Consider the following 12530-nt stretch of genomic DNA (forward strand, 5'->3'; position numbering starts at 1 on the left):
CACTTATAAGAAAATAAAGTAAAAAATAAAAATTAAATTAGCTTACAACATTAGCTTGAATTAACTTATTATGTCTAAACTAATATATATGTACAATTTTTCTTGCATTAGTTCCTCTAAAAATTGATTTATATGTTATACATAAGTTAATGTCATCAGGTTTGTTTTTCAAAAAATTTCCATAAATGCCTATAAAGAATTTTATCTCTAAATAAAACTTTATATGATGGTGCCTCAAGAATCCTTATGATCAAATCTTTACATATATAATTGCATGTGTATGTTCACATAGAGTCAAAACATGCATTTCAACAATTCTACAACTTCTCTAGAATTAATCTCCCGAGAACTAGCATTCAAGAGGAAAACAAAATGGAGAGTTATATTAATAATTTAATGTCTTCCAACTCATCATCATCAAGTTATATATTGCAATGAGATCAATATCGTCACAGTAGCCATTGGATGCGAAAATCCCAAATGGTCTGCATGGACACACATATGATGATACTAAAAGATCTTGTTTCTAACAAGTAGTACTTGTGCGCCTAATTAAACACGTATCGTGAAGAGTCAGAATCAGAATCACATAACTAATCAACAAAACTATCTCAGCAAATTAACTATATATATTTACAAAGTGGACCAAAAACAAGTCCAAAACCGATATATATAGATATGATGATATATAAATATATATAGCCATAGAGAGAGATGGAGTTACATGCATGGATATGGAACATTAATTGTGGTGGGTCTTGTTGTGGAAGATGGAAGGGACTATGTCTTGAAGGAGGCCATATTGATCAGGAAGAAACTGGTTTTGAAGAAGAGAGTTGTTAACAATGTTACTGGGGTGTGAAGAGTAAATGTTGGAGGGAGTAGTAGTAATAGTAGTAGGGTTTGTTGATTGTGTGTTGAAGAGAGTGTTGTGAATGTGATGATGGTGATGCATGTGAAGGAAGAGATCTTGAGGGAAGTTTGACCCGGCTGCGAGTGGAGTTGGTGCGGCTAGCAAAGAAGGTGTGAACATTCCTGCGCCCGCATTCCCTCTCAGCGATGTGGGGACCGGATGGTTGTGCTGACCTTCATACGTTGTTATCACAGTGGTTGGGTCTTGAAAGGACCTCTCCACGCGTTTCTTCACTGTGCACTTCTGGGTAGTGCACCTGTAGTAGCTCCTGCATTTTTCATCCACAATCATCATCAAACTTTCCCACTTCTAAGTACCATTTTTCACTTTGCTTATTAATTACTACATTTTCTAAATAAAGACAATATTCAAGCCATTGTGTAGTTTCATTTGTTGATTTTCACAAGGAGGTGGAATATTAATAATGTCTCATCCAGTAATTAAGTCATGTTAGAAACAGATTCATCTGAAATGTAAGGATCTATGAGTTTGATGGAACTAACATCATCCTTCTTGTAGAAAGAAGCAAAGGGAGAATTTGTGTGTGAACTTGACTTTGATCTTAATTAGGTCCAAAGAAATTAAAGGAGAAAAAGTTGTTTTATATAAATATATATATACCTCGGGTAAGGGCTATTTTTGACAGCTTTTTGTCCATATTTTCTCCATCTGTATCCATCTTCAAGGTGATCAACCTCACTCTTGGTCATGAAGGCAAACCTTGGCTCCTTCTGCTTCTTCTCTCCTTTCTTCTTATCCTTGTTCCTGTTATAAAATTACCCCCAAACAGATTCTAAGTTGCACCATTTAAGCCAAAATAAGAAAAAAGGAAGAAAAGGGTTTCATGTGAAAATGAGAAGAGAAAAAAATTACTTACCCTTTCTTATTAGAGTTTTCTCCTCCTTGATCTTCTGCTTTCACTTGCCTATCTTTTTTGCTCTTTCCTGAATCTTCCTCAGCCCCAGCTTCAGAAGATGAAGAAGAGATAGACGAGTTAAGGGTCGCAAGGGTTTCACTGGCACCACTACCACCACCTCTACCTACATCTCCTCCTTCTGTTGCTGCTACCTTTTGGTTGCCTTCAACAGATGAAAAAACCTCAGATGAAGAAGGAGAAAGGCCAAAAGATGTTGCAAGTGAATTGTAGTCCATGCCCCCTTGCAAACACTCGGTGAAGCTCAAATAAGAGGGATCAAAGGCTTGTGACTCATAGGGTGTTGAACCTGAAGGAATCAAGGAAGAGGAAAAGTGCTTTTGGAACATGGTGTTACTATTGGATCCTCCTGTGCCTTGTTGGTTGTGGTCTAGGACAAGGTCCTGGTAGTAAAGTTCTTTAGGTTCAACAGACATGAAGAGAGAGAGAGAGGAGGAGAATGAAGCAGCACAAGAAAAGAGTAGTGTGAGGTCGTAGGGACTTACTTTGTAGCTTATCTCTTGGAGTTATTAATGTGTATCTGTATTTATAAGATTAAAAAAAATAAAAATAAAAATAAAAAAAAGTCTTTGGGTTTGAATGGAGAGCTGCTATGGTCACTTTTAAAAGGAGGTTGACAAAATACCTTCCAATCAGAAGACCAGAAAGTGCTTTCTCATATGGAAACATTTTCAGTCCATGTTACTTCCATTAAGGAAACTGATCCGTATTAGTTATGCAGACAGGGTGATTGTCACTGGAGCCTGGCCTATATAAATAAATAAAATCAAATGTCTATTGTTAAGTCTACAAGATAAATAAATTAACAAAATATGGAAAACAAACCATACCTAGTAATTAGTTAATTAAATATTAATACGTTTTTTTATAATTAACCTCATGACCAATTCATTAAATCACTCTCATCAGCTACCTATTAAAATATAGTTTAGGAATTCTCTGCTCAAGACAAAATATGTAGTATTTGGTATATAATAGGTATTAATTATATATATAAATTTACTCTTGTAATCTCAATTAATAATATTTGGCAGGAAGAATCTTTAGCCTTTTGAAACTCAAAGAGTTGGCAATAAAAATGTGATTCATTTTTTAAATTTGCTTGACTATTCAGTCCAATTGGGAGTCTTCTACAAAACAATAACTTTTCTTTTCAAACCCCAGATAAAAAAAAAATAAGAAGAAAAAAGAAAAAAAGTTTGTCTATGTTCTCCTTGTTTGCCGAAATCCATGAAACCACTAATTGTATGTGTAAAAAATAAAATACATTAGAATCCAAGGTGTCCCCACCCAGTTAAAATCTTTAGCCGCTGGTCTGTGTTTCCAATTTTTGGGTTGATTAGGAAAAGAATAGTCAAATAAAGCATGGTTGACTGTGATATCGATCTTGTTTTTACGTGATTCTCATCTCTTCTTTTCTAGACATGTGCAAGTGGATGTTGCAATTAAACACTTTTCAATCCTGTAAAATTTCTGCAGTGTTGACAAGGAACATATATAGTTGGTGATTAATTCCATTTTAACAATTTAATTATAAAATTTATTACTTTAAACTTTTTACTTTGATTATATCAAACTCTCCGTTCATGTAATAAATTATTTCTCATTAAATTTCGTATCATTTTATTTCTAATGTAGAATATCAATTTTACAATAAGAACGTGTAAAAGTTAAATTAGGTTTGGTTAGGCAACAATATTCACACATCACAATGTATATATGTATATATATATATATCACGTGTGAAAAGGTTCGAATTAAAATTGGCGCGTATGGTTGGAGGTGGTGCCAGGGCGCGTGGAGTGAGGGTGAGATTAGTGACTGTTGAAGTCAATGATTCAAACTTTTGGACTTATAAATTAGAAAATACAAATTTTGGTTTGGGGATAATAGAAAGGTCACACGTGTTTGGGAGTGGCACCGGCTTTTGACCGTAGCCGACACAGTGGTAGGCACGTGGCGTAGACGGTGTGTGATGACGAGGTGACAACGTCAGCATCTGCAATTTATGGCATTGCTACTATTGAGGTTTGGCAATGAACATAACATTTAACATTATTATTGCATGGCCATGGCGTGTCTCATCCCTTGTTCTCCTTAATTTGGATTTCATCATCTCCTTTTTAGTCCTTTCCTTTTCACTCTCTTTGTTTTTCTTTTTCTAGTACACATGCTTTACGTAAAGGCAATCTAACACTATGCTTGGTTGGTCCAATAATAATAATCAAACTTTTGAAGGCTACCTTTACATAAAAATTCAAATTGAAAGCTAGCATATATGTTGATCCATACTTGGTGTGAGTATCGTATGTTTGTTTGCCATAGATGCCGGAGAAGATAGATAGAGATGATAGTGCAGTTTGCAATTAAGTTGGGGGCACAGTCCAATTAATAGTGACGCTCGTATATGGAGAAAGTCTTATAAGGTCACATTCCAAGAATATATCAACGGTTATCTTCATCACTTACTTAAGGCTATTGTAACTAATACCAACCCTATTTTATTTAATCTTATGTTTTCTCCTTTCTCCTTCCATGCCAGTTAATTAATTAAACATTATTTTAATTTATATTGACAGCTCATTTTGTTCATGCACCTAATTAACCATTAATAACGATATTAACCTTATCACGAATATTGTTACACACTTATTAATTACTTATTTTTGTTGTTGCCGCATGCATCGATCCTTCGTGCGATTTGTAGTTACCTGCGCTGCGCTTCCTTGTTCGTCTTCACTCTTCACTGACCCATGGAATGAGAGAAAATTGAAGAGTCCACTGCAAGCAAGTGCTTGTTTGACCCAAAAAATTAAAATAAAAGACAAGCAAGTGCTTACAAGATGTAAATACCTGGGGAGAATCTTCAGTGACTAATGGAGACCCCAAACAAATTATAATATCAAAAGTCCACACAAATATTAATACTTTTCTCATCCCAACTCCAACATTTAACCCCAAACAAAATAAATTCCTACGCATCAATATCTTTAAATTTAAATAAAAATATGAAAACTATAATAATAATAATAATAATAATAATAATAATAATAATAATAATAATAATAATAATAATAATAATAATAATAATAATAATAATAATAATTCATCGATAATAAGAATAAAATCCAAGTGTTTGCAATGTAAAGCAGAATCATTATAATAGGCTTTTGATAAGGATACTAATTGTCGCATGGAGAAGTTCAAGTATTAAATTCACAAGGACTTGCGTTACGATTGGTTAATCTAATTTAATGCTAATTAAGGAGAATAAAGAGAAATATTTGTTTTAAGAACACAAAAAATAAAGAACGTAATTTTATAGTTTCAAGAATAAAAAATAGATTAAAAATAAGAATTAAAAATTAATGAATAAAAGGTGTCAGAATTGATTTCACTAATCTTCCTCACACATATTTTTTCTAATTATTATCCAATTTCAATAATTATTAGGTTAATTCAATAGCCAATAAAAATATTTTAATCCTAATCTCTTAGGCCATAAATTCTAGGTTATTTAAGAGAATTATCAATTCTTTAGTGAAGTTTATTAAGCAATCTACGTTAAGATCAAAGGTATAAAAATTGACTAATAAAACTTATCTTATTCTTTGTAATAAGCACTATTATTGTACTCTTCAAATCGTAGTTCTAAAGGGGTTTCCAAATCTCAATTAATTTTACAAGATCATGTTAAGACCTTTATTGGATTAAGGATAGAAGAACAACAACTAACTAAATAAAAACTTTTATTGGATTAGAACAAGAAAGAATTATATGGAGTAAGATAGCTACATCAATCCTAAACAATAAAAGGACTAAGAAATTTGCTCATAAATACAAATAGAGATCGTTGAAGGATCCATGATTGCAAGGCTATCACTCTCTCTCTCTCTCTCTAATTTTTATGAGTAATAGTAAAAAATGAAATTAGTTGTTACATCCCTCCAGCTCAAGTGGGCTTTTTTCATACAAGTCCGCTTAAGCAACATGGCTCACTTAAGTGAGCTTAATGATGTATCCACAATTACATTGTTATATTAGCTCGTTTAGAGCACTCAAATGGCTCGCTTAACTAAATAAAATTTTTTATTGGATAGAACAAGAAAGAGTTACATGGAGTAAGGTAACTACGTCAATCCCAAACAACAAAATGATTAAGGAGTTCGCTCACAGATACAAACAAAGATTGTTAAAGGATCCATGATTGCAAGGCTATCACACTCATTCTCTCTGATCTTTATGAGTAATACTAAAAGCTGAAGTTAGTCACTACATCCCTCAAGCTCTAATTTTATAGTCTTAAGTGGCCTTTTTTTTGCACAAGCCTGGTTGAGCAACAGGTTGACTCACTCAAGTGAGTTTAATGACGTATCCACAATTGCATTACTATATTAGCTCGTTTAGAGCGCTCAAATGGTTTGTTTGAGTGAGTTTTTTATGGTGTTTTAAGAGTGTCTAAAAGGCTAGCTTTGTGCGAGCATGAAGTCGCTTAGAAAGCGCTTCCCTCTTGGTTTGAGTGAATGCTTCCAACATTAGTTCCTTTGTCATTAGCTCTTCCTCCCTGTACGTCAAAACTTAACAAAAAAAATAAAAAAATACTTAAAACTAAAAGAACTCTACTAATTAATTGGACAAAATTAGAATATTAATTTTTTGACAAAAAATTCTAAAATATAAGATATGCTAGATAATTACCTAAATTAAATATCAGATATTAACAAATTTGACAATTATCAATCATCAATGGAGGCAAGAGCAACAAGTGCTTTGATGCAAAGTAGGTACTCTTCAATTGTCTAGTGACGAATGACAAAGTTAGATCAAAGTTGTTTGGCTTTGGTATGAGTTTCATAATGAAAGTAGGAGTGAATTTTGTCCCAAAATTTATAGGAATGATTAAATACAAGAGCATGCATGAAGGTTGAGAGTGACGATTACGGGAGAAGTAATTGATCTTGATTTCCCCAAGCATAAGAATCAGGATTTTCATGATTTTGATCGCAATCTTCCTCGAACTAGTTATGATTAACATGTTAACATGTTCGGTTTGTCAATGCCACAATTAAATATTCTTCTCATCGAGTTTTTCCGTGATTGGGGAGAAAGTTGGAACAACCACTAAAATCGATTCTTCATTTGTGAGGAAAGTCACGAGAGAGGATCAAAGAGTTATGGTTATCATATATATAGAAAAGAAAAATTGCACATTATGAAAATGAGTAAATGTACAAAAGACACTAAGTCACTTATTACAATGACATATTTATATAAAGGCTCAGCTACGGGTTGGTTACAAAAGTGTAACTAAAACAATTACAACTATGAAGAATTATTGTGTTGTAGTTAAAACTAAAATAATACGCAGAAAGTGAGTTATATACTCATAGTTAGAAATGACAAAAAAATCCATTTACTTATCATTTGTTTGATATTTATCTGCAAGAAAGTTTATCCAATTCATATATTATAATAAAAATAAATAGTGGATTAAATCTCTAATTTATTAATTTAATTTTATGGATGATAAGTAATTTATTCACTACTTTTTCAAAATTCATTAGATTCTAATATGGGATGTTTGATACAAATAAAAATCATGTAAATTTTAAAAGGCTATAAGAATGTAATGATTCATAAAGAAAGGACAAAGAAATAAAATATTTAATTTTAAAAGATTATTTTTATGGACAAATTGAACATTCATCATTATTTTCATGGATGGATTGAATATTCATCCATAAAAAATTGTTAGTGTGCTTGAGAAAACTTGTTTCCCAACTTTTAGTTGTTATTTTTTTTTTCTAGAAAAGAAGAAAAGGAGTTGTTTATGAAATAAGCTAGTTGTTTTGCACAATAGCATAATTTTTTAAACAACTTTTTTCTTAAAAAAAATAACCTATTTTTATGAATATGAAAATTTGAAATTAGTGATTATTTTTTAACAATTTTTTTATCTTATAATTAATTAACTACATAAAAATTGTTTGTTTGTTATTGTATTCAAACGAATATAGACATTTCAAAATCGTTTTCAATAAATTTATCCTAAAAAAATCTGTTTTGATTATATTTTTTTAACCATGATATTGACCATTCTAATTATAATTAATAATAATAATAATTAATTATTAAAATAATTTAATTTTTTCAGTTTTTTTTAAACAAACTGTTAATGAATAGATTGATTTTTTAAAGTAATTTTTTAATAAATTTAAATAAATTATTTTTTATCAAATTCATTATAATTGAAAAATTATTCGATTCATATATTTATGGCATATATTTGTCACCTATACTCACAGTCCCTATAACCAACAAAATTTTTCCCATACGATTATTTAACTTGATTTTTCCCTTGAGACGTGGGGGTATATAATTCTAAATTTTGGCTTAAATAAATAAACCATTCTTTTGATTCCCATTGGTGGAAAGACATGCAAGCTGCAAATTGTTCTAGCATCTTCTGGCTGCTTCTCTTTTGCAATAACAAATTAAGCAGATTGGAAACAAATTGTAATACTCCTTTTCGGCTTCCAAACCTGAGCCGGTCATGATAATTTATAATATTTTTAGCTCTCTACCAAATTTCTTAATGCAAGAATGAAAAGGTAACAGGATTGAATGGGTGTGGACACTTGATAACTCTGGATCATAGTCAAGAACAACTGCTATACGTATCTTTCTTTTTTGCTAAATATATAAAAAGAGTGCCTTGCCTCTAAATTTCAGTCCTACATAAAACGTTTATTTAATAAAATTTTTTTTGGTGTTGTACATGTGCTATCCCATGAAGATCATCTTGGTGTTCTCTTGGCAATTAATTATGGAAAGATTAGGAGCTAAAATATGAATCTTGCTTGGAGGAATATGATTCGGGACCATCACCTTTTGAACTGTGTTTGTAATGACTCACCCTCGTGTTGGTACTCTTCTTTGACTTGGTCCTATTGCTATGCTGCCTTGGGGTATGATGTTCTTGAAAATTGTAATCATCACTTCATTCAGCACCACGAACTAGTGAATAATGCAAACAAGTTAAAAAAGATCGATTTGGATTTATAGCCTCTTGTTCGTTTGGACCCACAGGAATGACATGATTTTCAAGCAAAAGCATTCTCATTTTGATCTTAGGTATGGAAGAGACATTATTAAATTTCGCTCATGGCCTTGGATCTTCTTTAAAATTGGATGTCATTGTTCTTATTAGATTGGCAAATGAGCCCTTTACAATGAAGGCACCTTTGATCTTTTGGGATATAATTATACACAAATGGAGATTTTTCACACATCTGCTTTTGCATTGGTCCCTACCATTTTCTTTAATTTTATAGTCTTAGTAGCTATATATGAATTCGAAATTATGCTCTCTGCGTATTTAATTGGGGTTAAACGTTTATATTGTATGAATTATAACGTATTGTATAAAGTGTTTTATTTTAGTTCTAATTATAACAAAATATTATTTTTAAATGCATTAATTGATGATTACTTTTACACTAAATTTATTTGAGTATTAAAAAATTGTATAATATTATAAGTTATGCTGGTTGAAAAAAATTAGTATTTGACATTTGAGTAATGTTATTAAATATAATTACTATTAATACTATTTAATTCTATGAGTATTTTTAGAATAAACTTTTATGACAATTAACTAAATAATTTAACTATTTTCATTAATTTTAATGAATTAAATATTTATTTCATATATATAGGAATGAAAACAATATTATACTTCTCATCTAAGAGTATTGCAAAAAAAAAGTTATTAAAAAAAATTATTTATATGATCCAATCTCTTAAAAGATAATTAATCTTTTCAAACACCTGCTAAAGCGGATCCCTGCCTAATTATAATTAAATTTGGTGAGCTTTTCACTCTCATTCGTGTTCGATGAACTTGATCCACACAAACATTCCAAGTTAGGTCTCATATACGAATTACATAATTACAAGCCATGCATCATGAACTTGTTAGTCAATAAGTTAGAATCGTGATTTGGGAAGATGACTTCCGTATGCTCTTTAACTATGTCCCACAAATATTATTATTATTTTTATTTTCCTGATTCCTGTCACGGCACATATATATATAACTTTGAAGTATTCATAAATAAAAAATAAAAAAAAAACTTTGAAGTTCAGAAGAGATTTTGCATAATTTGTCTAGACTTACAAAAATAATTTTATCTAAAATAATCATATTTGGGCACCATATTAAGTTTTTCCTCTCTTCTAATTTTCGATACATGTAATTACATTATAATTAATCTACATATTCAATGGTATCATTAACTTATCAATAAGTTCTTTCTAACTTATTTAAATGGTTTTTTTTATAAAACTTATTAAAATAAATTCATTTAAAATTTATTATTTCAATAAATTTCATCATGAAATTTATAATAATCTCTTATCTTATGCAATAACATCTTATTTAAACTATTCACTTAAGCACACTCTTAATATGATTAGTGATACAATATATTTTTTTAAGAGTAATTACTTTATGAGTTAATCACCTATACAATGGTAGTGTAAAGTTTTTTTTATACCGGCAATCAATCATATCTTTTAATACTGTCATCTCATTTGCTTATTTAATGAAATAAAAATAAAATAAAACCTATCAAAAGATATGATTGGTTGTCAATGTAAATTTTTTTACACTAACAGTGTATGGATGACTAACTCTTAGTTTATATATTGATAATATAAACTTTACATTATCTTTCAACTATAAATTGCTATGTAGAGTAATAACTTGTTAATTTTTATAATAATTATTTTAAAAATAATATCAACGATGATTTTTAATAATAGTACACTATAAATTTTGTAAAAAAATAAAATTGAACTCTTTTTAAATTTGGGTTAAAACCTTGTACAATACAGTATAATCAAAGTATTTATCCTAGGGAATGCACGCGAGAAGCGAACTCTTTATTAAGATCATCTAAGAAAAGTATTGAACTACATATTTAAACATATACGACATTTCGAAAATGACTTAAATTCCTCCTTTCACCTAATCCAATGTCAATAATTAATTAACTTATTTTGTAAATATATGTCCATAGCACAAATGAGTGAAGATGGTGGAATATGCACTAGAATAGATTTTTAGTGACATTTAATATGATTTTTAGTGATAATAAAAATTGCTACAAAATCTTTTAGTAGCATTTTTACAATAGCCATTATATGCAGTGTCGCTAAAATATTTAGTGATAATTATTCTGAATACTAGTAAAAATTCTTATAATGATAAAAAAAAGTGTATAACTTTTTGTGACATTTTTTACTTTCTACTCGATGTGGGACTTATAAGATGATGATTGTCTTACTTATATATTTTTTAATTGTCTTATTTCCTAATTAATTATTTTATCAATATTCAATATGAGATTTGAATTTTTTCCAATACACCCCCTCAAGTTTAGGGACTATTGAGTTTAAAAATGACGGGTAATCTGATGCTAATTTAGAATAGTAAGTTATAGGTCTAACTTAACCCTACAAAACAAACTTGTAAGATGAGAGTTATTATCCATTTATATACTCTTTAATTATTTTACTTCTGGTTGATGTAGGACTTAAATTTTTCTAAATAAATAATTATCGCTAATAGTAAATTTTGGTGTGATATAATTACAATTTTTAATAGCTCATTAATATTTTTATTAAATAATAAAATAAAACAATTAATTTATTGAATAAATTTTATTATAGTGATGGTACCTAGATGGAGATTATTGTACGGTTGATGCACGTTATCCTCCCCTTCAATCTCTCCATATATGTACCAAAATAAATAAAAGGGACAATATTGAAATAGATGCAAACACAATGATTAAGCACTAACTAGTACTATATGCATTGCAATCTAGAACAACATATATATATATGGATTAATGCTTTGGAAAAACTTTGTGGCACTATATAATTTGTCTTGGATTCATTTGAATTCGTTTATATACAAGTCATATGGGTGTCTTAATTAAACTAGCTATACTCATCTATCAAAGAGTCTACTTTTTATTTTTTTATTATTTTGTTTAGCCATTCATAGTCGATGGTATTTAATTTCATAAGCTGTATAGCGTTAGACTGTACAACCACACATTGAATTTCAGTGCCGCATATTATCGCTTCTAGAGAACTCGCTCTTATATTAATTATAGTGTTAGATATGATATAACGATCTAATTAACGCTTTTGCAAGAAAAATACGTGTACGTACCCAAAAACAATTATATGGTGCACGGTTGTTCCGATAGCCATTACTTCCTTCAGAAATTATATTTTCTGTACCAACCATTGTTATTTATACTTAGCTTCAAATTACATCTCTATTCACTATATTTTTTTACCTCCCCCCTCCCCTCCTTAGAAAATAAAAGCTTCATGCACAAATACTACAACTTTAAACTATTCTTTATGACCCAAAATATATTTTAATAAGCCTTAAAATTTTAAGAAGTTCAAAAGTTATTGTTTTGATCATTCTATATCTTAAAATATTATATTCATGTGATTAATCCCACACAAAAAATTGAGAAATTAAAAATAGTGTTTTAGATAGAAGAGTCAAGATTTTATCATGTTTTAATTAATTTAATCAGTTCTCCCAAATTTGCGGCAAGAAAGTTGAGGGATTAAAGTAGTAGTTAGAGATAC

At 29.8% G+C, this 12530-nt stretch overlaps 1 protein-coding gene across 1 annotated transcript; it reads right to left on the reverse strand.

Annotated features, from left to right (window-relative positions):
• Positions 1–611: 611 nt before the first annotated feature.
• LOC109813236 (WRKY transcription factor 28) lies at positions 612–2352 on the reverse strand. The gene is made up of 3 exons (XM_020377397.3): positions 1791–2352; positions 1535–1678; positions 612–1181 (listed from the first exon to the last, which is right to left on the reverse strand). The coding sequence occupies exons 1-3, from the start codon at positions 2261–2263 to the stop codon at positions 743–745; spliced, it is 1056 nt and encodes a 351-aa protein (XP_020232986.1). The 5' UTR covers positions 2264–2352; the 3' UTR covers positions 612–742.
• Positions 2353–12530: the final 10178 nt, after the last annotated feature.

The sequence above is a fragment of the Cajanus cajan genome, chromosome 2 (assembly GCF_000230855.2).
Source record: "Cajanus cajan strain Asha chromosome 2, NIPB_CcT2T_4, whole genome shotgun sequence".
Lineage (NCBI taxonomy): Eukaryota > Viridiplantae > Streptophyta > Magnoliopsida > Fabales > Fabaceae > Cajanus > Cajanus cajan.

Coding starts and splice junctions, on each gene's coding strand:
- LOC109813236 (XM_020377397.3), bottom strand. CDS start 2,263: ATGTCTGTTGAACCTAAAGAACTTTACTACCAGGACCTTGTCCTAGAC. Junction 1,679..1,790: donor GAAAACTCTAATAAGAAAGG/GTAAGTAATTTT, acceptor ATTTTATAACAG/GAACAAGGATAAGAAGAAAG. Junction 1,182..1,534: donor AAAAATAGCCCTTACCCGAG/GTATATATATAT, acceptor TGAAAAATGCAG/GAGCTACTACAGGTGCACTA.